Consider the following 15,321-nt stretch of genomic DNA (forward strand, 5'->3'; position numbering starts at 1 on the left):
GTCATAAACGTGCTTACAAGTTTTCCAGTAACTCAATCAACACTACGTTTTCAAATTGAAATTTAACTCAGTTAAAATAAAATGAAATTAGGAATCTAGTGCCTCCATAGCTCTAGCCACGTGGTAGGTGCTCAACAGCCACATGGGCCAGGGGCTCCTGCCTCGGACGGCACAGCACTGGGTCGAGTGGTCCCGGAAGGTGTCTGTGCAGAGCTGTCTTTATAGCTAAGGCGTCCGCTAAGGGGAGCCAGCATCCAGCGTCCGGGGAAAGAGCATCCCAGGAGCAACAGGTGCAAAGCCTCTGTTCCGGCCTCTGAAGCAGGAATGAACTTGGCATCGCCAAAGAGAAGGAAGAGGCTGAAGTGTGTGAGAGAGAGAGGGCAAGCATCAGACAGGGGCCAGGCTCTCCCCGGAACTCAGGACGGATAAGGAACTTGGGTTTATTCTAATGGCATCCTCGGGAGACTAGAAACACAAGTACCGGGCTCTGTTCTTCTGCCAGGATGGCCCTGAGAGTTGGGAAGGCCATCGGGGACAGATGTTCAAATGTTGCCTACGGGCTGGCCCTCCCCAGGCTCCCTTCCCGAGGAAATCCCTCGCACGTTTCACCACTGCCTCATATTCTCCCCATTTGTCTCCCTCTCTAGGATATGGCATCAGCTCTAAATTGTGGGATCACTTCTTCCACACCCTTATACCGGAAGAACCCCACCTGAAGATGCAATGACAACTCCCAGCCCCACCGTCCTGCCCTAAGCCCGGCCACGGCCCCTGCCCCACCCCCAACCCCCATCCAGACCCTGCCAAGAAGGTTTGCTTGGCCAGGCAGGACAGGCTTTGTCAGGTCTTTGTGCTTGGTGGGGGTGCTGAGGAGACCAGGAAGACTGGGACTGACCCTGAGACGGCTCTCCTGACCCACCAAGTCGCTCTCAGGGACTAGCGCCTCCTTGGAGCATCCCAGCCGCCCCATGAGCATCCCTGCCCTGAGCCTTAGCCCACGGGACTGCTTCAGGACCTGGTCAACGGGGAATTTTCCAAGGGGAATGAAGGAAACTGACCTCTGGGGCCAAGCCTGTGTCCCACCTGTGTCTTACACCTTGGACTCCCTAGGACACCCCTCCCCCCCATGGTGGGGCTGCAAAGAGCGGGTCTGCAGGGCCCGTGTCCTTGTCTTCCTCACCTTCCCTTCCTGGCCAGGGTTTGGTGGCTCTTGCTGTTCTGATGAGTGGACAACACTGAGGTGGATGAAGGGCTCTCACAAGGAGAGACGACATGATGCCTCCCACAGGCCACCTCCAGTTCCTTCGTCCCCCGCCACTCACCAGCTGTAGCGCCAGATGCGCCGGGCTACCGCTCATCCAGCACCCGCACGCATGGCCCTCACCTGCCTGCAGAAGGACCCGGGGCTGCTGGCAGGGCCTCCAAGCTGGCGGGAGCCCAGGCCCCTTTCTTTAGGAACCACCAGCTTCGCTAGCCCTCCTCCCGCCTGCCTTCAGAATCACAAAGCTTTTCCCCAGGGGAGGCTAAAGAGGCCTCTCTGTGGGTAGGAGCCCCACCCCATGTCTGGCCATTCTTGACCTCCACCTGGAATCGGTGGGCCTCTACCCCGCTCACTCAGGACCCTTCCAGCTCGTGCCTCCTCACACCAAGAAGGAGCCTTCATGCGTGCCTTATCTCCCTCTCCCTTTGCTTCTCAGCACCACCCCCAGCAGATGAGGCTCCCGCCCCTCCTTCCTCATAACCAAAACCCTCACTGCTTGTAAGAGAGTCTTATTTATAAACCTTATAAATGCCCTTAGTCTGGCCCCAGACCAAGTAGCTGCTCAGACTGCCCCATCTAATCCCACATGTCAGGCTTCTGTAAAAAAATTCTGTCCTGTTCTTGTGCCCTTCTGACCCACAAACCGTTACTACTTGAAATTTTCTGAAAACTCGCCGAGTGTAAAGGCTAAAGAGAAGCAGTGTGAGGGATCCTGTGATTTGTACTGTTTACCGTGGAGTTATTTAAAGATTTCAGAATAAATATGCAAACTATAATTGTGAAATAAAGGTGTAAATAAATTGTATATTTTGAAAAATAAAAACGCCGAAAAAGAAAACCAACGAAGTTTGTTGCTCTTGTCGACGGTGCCTCACCAGATGTCGTGGGCTCGGGGAGGGGCGGCCGGCTGGGGGATGGGAGTGGCTGGTCCAGCGGGGAGGGAACGTTTATTTTATCACTGACCAGGCTGTGCAGACTTGCGGGAGCATCGTGATGATAAAAAGCTTACCAACTCTTACCCTCTTATTCGGTCTTATTACCGTTTTAAAATTCTCTGCAGACCACACCGCCCCTCTCTGCTGGCGCCTGGGGTGGAGGTTGGTGGGTTGTCAGGCCCACCAACTGCCTGGACACACCACCGCGGAGGAGTTTCTTCTGGGATTTATCAGACCCCAACTGAGATTCCAATGGACTGTCCTAAAACAAAGGGGTAAGGCTGTGACAACAAATGCCCACACCGGGAACCAGAAATTCAGGCTAGCTCAGTGCAGATAAAAGAGTTTCTCAAGAGGTCTTCTCACCCACATCAGTTCCCACCTGGGAAGCCTGTCCTTGACACTAAGTGTCTGATTCAATCGATCTGGCGGCGGCAGAACCGGACGTGGGACGGAACCGGAAGAGGAAGGAGGCTAATGTTGGTGAGGCTCTGGCCACCCGGAAGGAGTCCCGGCGTCCACGGCCCGTCCCTGCTCCAGACGGCGCGCAGGGGCCTGACCTGACTGAGCCACCCATCCCACAGACTCCTGGAATCGGCCCGTGCAAGCGGCAGAAATCACCGCCTCCACTTCCTCGGTGGTGCTGGAGATCTGACCACGGAGCACCACGCCCCAGGGATAGGAAGAAACAAAAAGGAGGAGCAAAGGAAGAGATTCACTAGGTGTACGTGGGCAAGTCCACCAGAGAAGAGTCTAAGATGAGCAAGTTTGAGCAAAAAAATTAATTGGGGGGGAAAAAAAAAACTTATGTAAAAAGACTGAAACAGAACTAGTAAGAAACGCCAAAATCCAAGCAAGTTTATAGCATGGTAACAAGATTTAGGGGGGAAAAATAGTGAAACCAAGCCAATCTATTAATGAAAAGTTCTACTCCGTGAACACTGGACAGATTCCCCCAGAGCTTCTTGTTGTGCCCACTAGAACTTTCCAGGGGGTTAGGAATTTCCACAGAGCCTTTGGAAGACAGTCAGCCTCACTGTACAGAGAAGAATATAAGTGCCATGAGGCCATTAACCTCAAGCCAGTTGGCATTCATAGTGCATTCCCTACTCCGTCACCATCTAGCAGAGTCCAGGGATTTTATTATCAAGTGCAAGAGACGTAAGTAAGAGTCAAAGACATGATCAACACAGCTAGCATGATGGGAAAGCCTGGAACTCGTGGCATGTGATTATGTTTCTTGTTTGTTTGTTTGTTTTTGTGTGTATGGCTTTTTGTTAACATTTATTTATTTACTTTATAGAGAGAGGGAGCCCGTGGACCCCTGGGGTGGGGGTGGGGGCGTCAGAGGGACAGGGAAAGGAAGAGAAGCAGACTCCCCACTGAGCAGGGAGCCTGATGCAGCTCCATCTCCTGATCTCACAACCCTGAGACCATGACCTGAGCGAAAATCAAGAGTTGGACGCTCAACTGACTGAGCCACCGAGGCGCCCCTGATTATGTTTATTCCTATAGTGAGAGAAGAGTCACAAACGATCAAGAAAGTTTAATGTTTGCTTGGGCAAAGGGCCATTTAAATTCTGACCGGTGTGAACATTCGGGCTGACTGACTCTCAGGGATCCTGGAAACTTACCTTATCTTACCTCTGCCCTGGCAGAGGACAGGCCCATAGCCATTACGTTTATTTCTGGCACTCTGCTTGTACTTACAGATATGCTGTCTTTGGGTGTTTCCTGGCTGACCTGAAGACCTGCCCTCTTAACTCCACTCTGTTCCATTCCTCCCTTGGCTCTGGCTTCTGATCTCTGCCTTTGAACTTTGTACCATTTCTTATTGTGCCCAGCACAATGCCCAACTTGTAACAGGCCTAAATAAATGTTAGTCTTGTCTCTGTGGGATCTCTGGCAGGTTACATTGTTTGATAGCTACTTCTCCACCTGTTCCCTGGCCTCTGCTGCCCTCTGGTGACAGCATGAGGCTCTACCCCTTATGACTACCCTCACAGTGAGTGTTTTGGTATCAGATGTGTGTGGTTGTAAAATTCCAGCACTTTTCCACTTTGCCTGTTCTCTGGACTTACAGTTTTGTCTCGGCGACTGTTTTTGAGGGAAATCTGGAATTGTGTGTATGAATTTCCCCTTCTAATTTTCCAGGAAGATATGATGGCTGCAGAAATTCGACTGGAGCTTTCAATACAGTGAGGTGATAATAGCACAATGAATAAACTTTTTAAAAAAGATTTTATTTATTTATTTGAGAGAGAGAGAAGGAGAGACAGAGAGCACGAGAGGGAAGAGGGTCAGAGGGAGAAGCAGACCCCCCCGCCGAGCAGGGAGCCCGATGCGGGACTCGATCCCGCGACTCCAGGATCATGACCTGAGCCGAAGGCAGTCGCTCAACCAACTGAGCCGCCCAGGCGCCCCACGATGAATGAATTTTATCGGCTAAAGATGCTACAAGTTGAATGTGAAATTTGGAAAATGCCAGAACTTTCATATTCACTCCATCCCAAATACCTTATAAGCTTGTAGCAGGGAGAAGGAAGAAAGGATTTAAAAAGAAGGAGGAGGAGGAAGAGGAGGGGGAAGAGAAGGAGGAGGTGGAGGGGAGGAGGGAGGAGGGGAGGAGAAGAAGAGGAAGGGGTGGAGGAGGAGGAAGGAGGAGAAAAAAGAGAAGAAGAAGTCTCGTTTTGGCAAAAGCATAAAGGTGGGATCCTGTTTTCATTTAGGTTGACCCTAACTACTACGTGCATGTAGTAGTTAATTTGGAAGGCAATTGCAGAAATCGTGAGAAACTGGGAAGGATTAGAAAGGGAAAATGGGGGGCCATATAAGGATGAGTATGTGAGGTCCTTATGCAAATTCTGCAGGGGCGTCTTGAGAAGCAGACAGAATACCTGCCAGGATTGTCCACCCAAAGAACAAGAGGCTGGAACATTTATCCACCAGCTTCCTCTCCTGTTGGTTCAGGATTGTATTCAGGGGTGTCAACCCCGTCCTCAAATATGAGCTGTCCTGGCATGCAAGACGACCAAATTCTCTGGCTTTGACAAAGTTCCTGGAGCAAAAGGAGAAATATGGTTACGTACACTTGAAGTGGGACGCAGTTGGTATAAGTTGAGTGAGAGCTTGCTAGGAAATACCAGAACTGTGGCTGAAATCAAAGATGAGACTGTGTTCAGACAGAACCTTTCACCACAACTGAAGTGAAGACCAGAGGTAGACAGAAGGGATGTGACAGGGATCACCATATGTATCTGACACAGAACCCAAAGGGCTGCACTGTCAACGTAAGAGTGAACCAGCATTAAGCCCACCTTCCCAGGGCATTGCCTGCGTGGAGAGGAGAAAGGAGAATGTAGAACCACAGGCATAGCACTGACGGAGGTCTGAAGCCCGAATTTATGCAAACTGTGTGGTCCCAAACACCTCAAGTCAAAAATTTAGTGTAAAGTATGCATGGCTGGTAAAACCTCAAGGCTCTCAGAAGAAGGATTTACAAATTTCTGTGGAGAAATGCAATGTCAATCAGGCCTCAAAAAACTCCCACAGATAAAATTCCAAGGACTATAAACTCACAGTAAAAACAAAACAAAACACACAAGGAAAAAAGGCACCGTGAGTAAAAGCTGATAGAAACAAAATGCAACAGAAACACACAAAGACATCAAACATTGGAATTATGAGATGTGCTAGTTATTTTCCATTTGTTCTCCAGATTCACTCTGCATCTTTCCCCATCCCACTCCATATCCTTTGTGAACTGCATTGGTGTGTTCTTTTGCTTATTGGCTGCAAATAGAGGTACCTCAAGAGATTGGCAAGATGGAGAGGAGTAGAGTCCAGGAACGAATACCTCTACCCTGTTCTTTCCTTTTTTTCAGCAGTGTTTTGTACTTTTCAGCGTACAAGTTTTTTCACCCACATGGTCATGTTTATTCCTAAATTTTTATTCTTTTGACTGCTATTGTAAGTGGAATTGTTTTCTTAATTTCCATTTTTTATTTTTCATGACTGATTTATAGAAACACAACTGATTTTTGTATTAGTCTTGTATCTTGCAACTCTACTGACTTCATTTATTGGCTCTAGTAAAATAGATTTTATGGATTCTTTGAGTTTTCTATGTGCAAGATTTTGTCATCTGTGAACAGAGATAGTTTTACATCTCCTTATCCAGTTAGGATGTCTTTATTTTTTTCGTGACTAATTGCTCTGGGTAGAACTAGTAAAATATTGAATAACGGTGGTAAGAATGAGCATCCTTGTCCCTGATCTTAAGGGGAAAGCATCCAGTCTTTCACCATTAGGTATTATGTCAGCTATGGGTTTTTCATAAATGTCCTTTATCATATTGAGGAAGTTCCCTTCTATTCCTGGTCTGCTGAGTGTTTCCATCATAGCTGCTAGAGCCATGTTGAGTTTTGTCAAATGTTTTTCTTTCCTTTTTCTTTCTTTCTTTCTTTTTTTTTTTTTTGAGATGATCCTGTGGATTTTTTTCCCCTTTGTTCTATTAATATAGTGTATTCCATTGATTTTATATGTTGAACCAGCCTTGCATTTCTGGAATAAATCCCATTTGATCACAGTATATAATCCTTTCATATGTTCTGGAATTCAGTTTTCTAAATTTTGTTGAAGAGTTTTGCATCTGTATTCATCAATGATACTCGTTTGTAGTTTTCTTTCTTGTAGTGTCTTTGTCTAGCTTTGGTATTAGGGTAAGGCTGGCCTCCTAAAATGTTTTAGAAAGTATGCTCTCCCTTTCTATTTTTGGAAGAGTTTGAGAAGGATTGCTGTTAATTCATTTTTTATTTTTATTTTTTTAAGCTTTTTTTTTTAAAGATTTTATTTATTTATTTGAGAGAGAGAGAGAATGAGAGATAGAGAGCATGAGAGGGAAGAGGTTCAGAGGGAGAAGCAGACTCCCTGATCAGCAGGGAGCCCGATGTGGGACTCGATCCCGGGACTCCAGGATCGTGACCTGAGCCGAAGGCAGTCGCTTAACCAACTGAGTCACCCAGGTGCCCTAATTCATTTTTTAAAGATTTATTTATTTGAGGAAGAGAGAGAGAGAGAGAGAGAATGCAAATGGGGGAGGGGCAAAGGGAGTAGGAGAGAATTTTTTTCTTAATGGAGTCTTTAGGATTTTCTATTTATAAGATCATGTCATCTGCAAACATCTTTACTTCTTCCTTTCCCATTTGGATGCCTTTTATTTCTTTTTCTTGCCTAATTGCTCCAGCTAGAATTTCCATTATTATGTTGAATAGAAGTGGTGAGAATGAGCATCCTTGCATTATTCCTGATCTGGAGGAACAGCTTTCAGTTTTTCACCATTGAGTATGATGTTAGCTGTGGGCTTGTCATATATGGTCTTTATTAAGTTGAGAGAATTTCTTCTATTTCTAGTTTGTTGAGAGTTTTTATCATGAAAGAATGTTGAATTTTGTGAAATGTTTTTTCTGCATCTATTGAGATGATCATGTTTTTTGTCTTTTATTCTGTTAATGTGGTGTATCACATTATTTGATTTTCAAATGTTGAACCATTCTTGCATCCCAGGAATTAATTCCAGTTGGTCATGCTGTATGATCCTTTTAATATGCTGTTGGATATGATTTACTAATATTTTATTGAGGAATCTTACATCTATATTCATCAAGGATATTGCCTCTAGTTTTCTTGTGGTGACTTTGGCTTTGGTTTCAGGGTTATGCAGCCTCAAAAAATGAGTTTATAAGTGTTCTCATTCAATTTTTCACAACAGTTTGAGAAGGATTGGTGTTAATTCTTTAAATGTTTGGTAGAATTCATCAGTGAAGCCATCTGGCCCTGAACTTTTCTTTGTTGGGAGGTTTTTGATTACTGAGTCAATCTATCTCCATATTAGTTATAGATCTGTTCAGACTTTGTATTTCTTCATGATTTAGTCTTGGTGAGTTGTATGTTTCTAGGAATTTATTCATTTCTTCTAGGTTATCTAGGTTGTTGGCATGTAGTTGTTTATCATAGTCTCTTATGATCCTTTCTATTTCTGTAATATCAATTATAAGGTCTTTCATTTGTGATTTTATTTATTTGAATCTTCTCTTTTTTTCTTAGTCTAAGGGTTTGTCAATTTTATCTTTTCTTTAAAAAAACAACTTTTGGTTTCACTGATTTTTTTTCTATTTTCTCCCTTTCTTTCACTCTTTCTCTCTTTCTTTCCTTCTTTCTCTTTCTCTTTCTTCCTTCCTTCCTTTCTTCCTTCCTTCCTCTCTTTCCCTCTTTATTTTTTCTTTCTTTCTTCTTTCATCTTTCAGGTAGGCTCCACCCCCAGCATGGAGCCCAACATAGGGCTTGAACTCATGACCCGGAGATCAAGACCTGAGCTAAGGTCAAGAATCAGACACTTAACTTACTGAGCCACCCAGGTGCCCCCTTTTCTATTATTTTTTTATTTTTTATTTCATTTCTTTCTACTCTAATATTTATTTCCTTTCTTCTGCTAACTTTGGGCTTAGTTTGTTCTTCTTTTTCTAGTTCCTTGAGGTGTAAAACTGTGTTACTTATTTGAGCTTTTTCTTTAATGTAGGTATTTATCACTATGAACTTCCCTTTTATTTTTTTAAAGATTTTATTTTGTTTAATTTTTTTTAGATTTTTATTTATTTATTTGACAGAGAGAGACACAGTGAGAGAGGGAACACAAACAGGGGGAGTGGGAGAGGGAGAAGCAGGCCTCCCGCTGAGCAGGGAGCCCGATGTGGGGCTCGGTCCCAGGACCCTGGGATCATGACCTGAGCTGAAGGCAGATGCTTAACGACTTGAGCCACCCAAGCGCCCCTAAAGAGTTTATTTATTTATATGTCAGACAGAGAGAGAGAGAGAGAGAGAGCACAAAGCAGGGCAGGCTCCCTTCTGAGCAGAGAGCCCAATGCAGGACTCAATCCCAGGACCCTGTGATCATGACCTGAGCCGAAGGCAGACGTTTAACCCACTGAGCCACCCAGGCGTCCCTGAACTTCCCTCTTAGTACTGCTTTTGCTGTGTCCCGTAAGTTTTGGTATGTTGTGTTTCATTTTCATTTGTCTCAAGGCATTTTGTAGTTTTCTTTTGATTTGCTTTCTCTTGGACACAATGGTTGTTCTAGAGTTGTTTAATTTCCACATATTTGTGAATTTTCCGGTTTCCCTTCTGCTATTGATTTCTAGTTTCATTCCACTGTGGTCAGAAGAGATACTTGATATGATTTCAGTGTTCTTAAATTTGTGAAGACTTTATCTGACCTAACATGTGATTTATCGTAGGCAGAACAGACACTGCCTCTTGCTCTGGATCCCCCCCATGGAATCTGGCCGAAGCCAGTCTCCCCTGAAACCACATCCTTGCTTAGATTTCTTTTTTTCCTCTGCCGGATCTTAACTTCTGTCCTGAGAGCCTTCCTTCCATAGATCACATGTACCTGAACTTCTTTCTCAGATTCTGCTTCTAGGGAACCTCAGGTAAGAAGAAAACGTGACACAATAGATGGAGAACAATACACGAATAAACAAACACCCCAGACATCCTCTACCTCTGCCTTCCCAATTCAAACTGCAATCCAGTCCTGTCCTTTCAGAGGAAAATCGTCCGATGAGTAAATGAATGACATCCCTTAGACTTTTTCGCTGGGAACACAGCTAACTTTAATAAAACATGTCTCACACTGTAAAAGAAAGCTGAGCACTGACCTAACAGGGGGAGGTGATTTCCCCCTCTTAGGTACGTCTCTTCCCTCACACCCCCACCCCCATATTTTCAAGCACACAAAAGCAGACACAAGGGGTGCCTGGGTGGCTCAGTCGTTAAGCGTCTGCCTTTGGCTCAGGTCATGGTATCAAGCCCCGCATCGGGCGCCCTGCTCCGCGGGAAGCCTGCTTCTCCCTCTCCCACTCGCCCTGCTTGTGTTCCCTCTCTCGTGTCTCTCTCTGTCAAATAAATAAAATCTTAAAAAAAAAAAAAAAAAGCAGACCCAAGAAACTTTTCTCCAGCTTCCACAGTTTTGTTTTGTTTTTGCTCATCCAATCCTTCCCATACTGTATTCCGGCTATAATAGTTCTCTGGACCTTACTCTTTTTCTGAATCAGTAGAGGGCCTGATACTGGTGAGTACTCTATACGTAGTTACTGAGTGATTTTGGGAAAGTGAGGGAAAGTGTGGAAAAGGCTGGAGGAAGGAAGGAGCCTTCGCTCGGAACTGCCAAAAGGGGGTTCTAGGGAGTCAGGGCACTGTGAGCCGGGTGGTTGGCAGCAAGAACAACGTGGAAAGCTCGGAGGAGGCAAGTCAGACACCCTTGCCCACGTCCTAGCTAAGGACACAGTCCAGTAGGTTGGCCGGGGGGCGGGGCCACACGTGTAGGGGTGGGGTTCAGGCGCAGGGTGCTGACCAGAGGTTCACTTCTCAAGGAAACTGGACCAGCGGGAGCGCAGAGCACCGAGGGAAGGAGGTGCAGGGACTTGATCTTCGCAAGTGGCTCCCCGGGAGGCCGCGGTCGGAGCAGCGGGAGGCGTCTTCCTGGAACTGTGCACGGGACAGATCGGACGCCCTCGGGAGGGACGAGGGTGAGTCTTGGCGTCGGCCCGGAGCGCCCGCGGTCCCCGGAGGCGGCCGGCAGGGAGGCTGCAGCCGGATCCTGCGCAGCGAGGGAAGGAAGTGGGGTGGGAAGTGGGGGTGACCCACAGCCCCATTTTTTGGAACTCGGAACCAACTTGGTTTCCTTTCCTCCGCTCTGATGCGGGAGCAGCTCCCGCCAAGGAAGGCGCAGAACGGGGGATGGGGAGTTGGGGACGGCGGAGGAGGAGCCTGGGGAACCGGCTGGGGGTGTGGGGGGGCAGGATGGGGATTGTCCAAGCAGAAGCAGCCCCAGACAAACTCCAGGTTGTCAGTGGGAAATTACCAAGATGCACGTTCCACTTCCTAACGATGAGTGCCATCTTCCTTTTCGGGGACCCTTTTTATTTATTTATTTATTTATTTAAAGTAGGCTCCACGCCCAGCCTGGAGCCCAATGGGGCCTTGAACTCATGACTTAGAGATCATGGGTCAGACGCTTAACGGATTGAGCCACCCAGGCGTCCTTCTGGGGCCCCACTCCCCCCTCGTGTTCTCTCTCTTTCTCACTCACTCTCTCAAATAATCTTTTTAAAAAGAAAGGTGACTGATATTAAAATGTTAAATATTAAATTACGTTACAAAATATTAAAATACGTTAAAAACGGTAATAACTAGGGGTGCCTAGTGCTGTCCCGGGAGCTTTGTTCTTCAATGTGGGCACTGCCTGAGCTGGTCAGTGGGGTCCCTGGAAGCTCTTATTTCTTAAATACTTAGAGTCCTTAGTTCTGATGCCCACCGTCAGCATCCAGAGAGATGTTTGAGTACCAGAGCAACTTTTTAAGCCTCCCATGCTATTGTTTTCACGCCAGGCTGTGATTCTAAGATTTGCCACTTGGTATCCATGGCCCAGCACCAGGAGCCACTGGGTGATGATTGCCCTTCACACTTGCAGGAGATCATTGATGATTGTTGGGCATGTGAGCCCTCCAGGCGGCCCTCTGTTAATGGTGGGGGTAATTTTGTGGTCCAAAGAGCAGGAGCCACACATGTTATTTCACATTTGTGAAAGATTTCCTTTGTAGTTTGCAACCAGGGGTGGTTTTGCTCCTCGGGGGACATTTGGCAATGTCTAAAGACATTTTTGATTTTCACAAGTCAGGGGAGGTGGGGTAGGGTCGGGCATGTTACTGGCATCTAGTAGACAGATGCTACTCAACATCCTACAAGGCACGGAAGAGCCTCCTACAACAAAGAATTATCCAGCTCAAATATCATGAGAATAGCAGTTCAGAAACCCTGCGCTAAGGTCATTGCTTAGTCTGAAGTAGGTTGGAAAGGCAGGTTACTTTACTCCTGTCTATATTCTCTCTTTCTCTCTGTCTTTCTTCCTCCCTCCCTTTCCTTCCTTCTTTCCTTCCTTTTTTAAATATCCTTGGGATAATTTCCCCTACTCAGACTTTTATCTCACCATGTTATTACTCGTAGTTCCCTTACATCATCTCCCTCCCTGGAAAAGTCTCCTTCTCCCACTCTAGCTCCACATCTCTCAGGCATTCCACAGAGCTCCATACACAAAAGAGCAGCCCTGGATTGGGGAAGTGTTTCCACTGAAGTTACTACAGATTTCAAAGTCACAGAATATTTTTTTCTTATCTTTATTGTGATCTGTATTCTACTACAGCACTGTATAAAATGTATATGTAAAGTTTCTTTTAAAAAAATCCAGGGGCGCCTGGGTGGCTCAGTCGGTTAAACATCTGCCTTTGGCTCAGGTCACAATCCTGGGGTCTTGGGATCGAGCCCCATGTCAGGCTCCCTGATCAGCGGGGAGTCTGCTTCTCCCTCTTCTGCCCTCCTCCTGCTCGTGCTCTCTCTCGTTCTCTCAAATAAATAAATAAAATCTTTAAAAAAATAAAAATTAAAAAAGCCAAGTAAAAGAACACCACTCATCCAGCCCTTGGTTAGGGAATAGAAAGAAAATTGCCATTAACTCAGAAACCACCTACACATCCCTTCCTTTTCACATCCCTCTCCCTTCCTCCAAAGGTAATTGATGTCCTAACTTTGGTGGTAAAAATTTGTTTATAGGTTTACAACTTAGGTATACTACATTCTTTGGTTTCTCAGGTATGAGGACTTTTGATAAATGATATCATAATCTATAACTTGCTACATTTGCTCAGCATTATGATTCTACATTCGTCCATGCTAATGTGGTGGTTTCAATTCATTCATTCTCACTGCTGTAGAGTAGACCATTGGATAACCATGTGCCTTACTTACCTACTCCACTACTGACGGACATTTTAGTTGTTCCAGTACTTTGATCTTGGAAACCATACCCCTTTAAACATTCTTGTGCATACATTCTGGGGCACACATGTGAGAGTATCTCGACTTAGAGACCTGGAGGTGGAGAACACTGATTATTGTGGATGGAATGCCTTGAGGGAGGAAGTAAAGAGACAGTATCTAGCCTTTTGAGGCAGTTCTCCAAGGACATCGGCACTGTCTACAGAAGTCTCTGGCATGACGACTGTCCTTCAAGGCCTTCTGATAGGTGGTGCATTGGGAATCATTCTAACAGAAGGTAGCTCATCCCTCATCCCACCCTGCCCTTCACCCCCATCCCCAACCTTTCGGAGTGAAAAATCAAAATCATGGCCTGGCGTCTATCAGAAACTTCTCTTTGCCACCACAGAGCAGAAGAGCTGACTCAATGGTGCTTCCCAAAGAATTAGCCTTCAGGGTGGACGAGAAGCTGACAATGTTTTCTATGTAGCTTCCTTTCCTTCAGACTCTCCTTTGTCTTCTTCCTTCCTCTTCCAGGCTCCCTTACGATCTGGGGTCCTCCTGGTATGAGAGAATCCGATACTGGAGACTAATTCACACCAAGATGTGAGTTTCCCCCTCCCACAAGCTGGTTGCATTTTAAAAGTTGACCAAGTAAGAAGGAACTTCATATCACAAAGACATGAATGCAGATGGTGGTTTAGGCTCCAGGCAGACCAAGAGGAATGCAGTTTCTACGTTATTGTGCAGTGTAGAAATGTCTTTTTGTTTTTAGCTGGGCTCTCTGGTCTCTGCTATTGCCTAACTTTCTGTTCATTCATTCACAGAAATCTTAAAGAAATTGTCTACCTTTTACTAAGCTGTGATTTGAAAGGGAAACTAAGGAGTGTCCCTGGACAAGAAACAGGGAAGAGGCATAAGCTGGGCATCTTTCTGTCTTATATCCTTTGGCATGGAGTTATTTGTGGGTACAGGGAGGCAGGACCTCCCTGTTACAAACAGAAAACAATTCTGGTCATACAGACTCCCTCCCACTCCAAAGGATATGGTCAAAATTACACCTCTGATAGTAACTGTGATAGATATTTTACAAAACATATCCACCCCACTTGGCAATGTGACTTTGCACCTTCTCCTATGAGGAAGTGGGGTTGACATCCCCATCATTGGAATCTGGGCTGGCATGGTGACTCCCTCTGGCCAAAAGAATGTAGAAGAAATGACGGTATTCCAGTTCCAAGCCTAGCCTTCAAGAGGCCTTACAAGCTTCCACTCCCTCTCTTGGAGCCCTGCTCATCCATGAATGAGCTGGGCTAGTGTGCTGGAAGATGAGAGACCACATGGAACAGAGAGAGCCTGCCCCAGCTGAGATCATACGGGACCGGCCAGACCAGCAGTGGTCACACGAGCAAGTCCAGGCAAGACCAGAAGAACCGCACAGCTGAACGAGCCCAAATTGCCCGCATACAAAAACATGAGCTAAGCAAATTGTTGTCTTAAACCACTAAGTTTTGGGGTGAATTGCTACACAAGGGTAGTAACTGAGCAAACACTGTTCAATCCTTCCTCTAGCCCATAGAAATGGGTACAAAGTCTTCCTTTGGATACAGTTGGCCTTATATCTCGGACTCAAACCTGATTTCCGCTATTAGGTCCCAGAGCTCTCCTACCAGAGATTGCAAACTCTGGTTGCCTAAAGAGTCTAGGGGGGGATCTAAATGAGTAAGTTCTGCCTGGAAGGGACTTCAGTGAACAGATGAACTTTGTGAAGAGACAGCCTCCACTCTGCTCCAGCCTATTTTTATCACATAGGAATGAGATTCCAGTGTTTCCAGAGCTTTCTATTTTGCCAAAAAAAAAAAAAAAAGCTGAAAATTCATATTTTTCTGTAAATTGTTCATCTTTTTAAAGGTTGGCATCTAAAAATTATTTTAATGCTGTAGAGGACAAACACAATATGTTAGCCTAGGAGCTCTCAAATTTTAAACCCTGCCAGACTCAGATGCATGTCTCCTGTGTTTCCTGCATGGGGCCCATTTGTTCTGAAATTCTTACACTTTTGCTCGTGGTGTACCATTTGTACCTAGGGTACACTAACACTTACCTCTACATGTTGCTTTTTTTCCCCAGGACTCATCCCAACTCATTCAACAGCAAATGTGCTGGGCATTGTTCCAATCACTGAAGAACCAACAGACAAAACACATTTAGAGCTTATATTCTATTCTAGTAATCATCTCTGGGGAATAAAATTAT

General features: G+C 45.7%; 1 protein-coding gene across 1 annotated transcript in view; it reads left to right on the forward strand.

The window, feature by feature from the left end:
* FA2H (fatty acid 2-hydroxylase) overlaps positions 1-2,202 on the forward strand; it is a 48,966-nt gene extending 46,764 nt beyond the window's left edge. Inside the window, exon 7 of the mRNA XM_027617086.2 lies at positions 648-2,202. Within this exon, the coding sequence (XP_027472887.1) occupies positions 648-727 (80 nt within the window). The 3' untranslated portion in view covers positions 728-2,202. The remainder of the gene's footprint in view (positions 1-647) is intronic.
* The last annotated feature ends 13,119 nt before the right edge of the window (positions 2,203-15,321 follow it).

The sequence above is a fragment of the Zalophus californianus genome, chromosome 17 (assembly GCF_009762305.2).
Source record: "Zalophus californianus isolate mZalCal1 chromosome 17, mZalCal1.pri.v2, whole genome shotgun sequence".
Lineage (NCBI taxonomy): Eukaryota > Metazoa > Chordata > Mammalia > Carnivora > Otariidae > Zalophus > Zalophus californianus.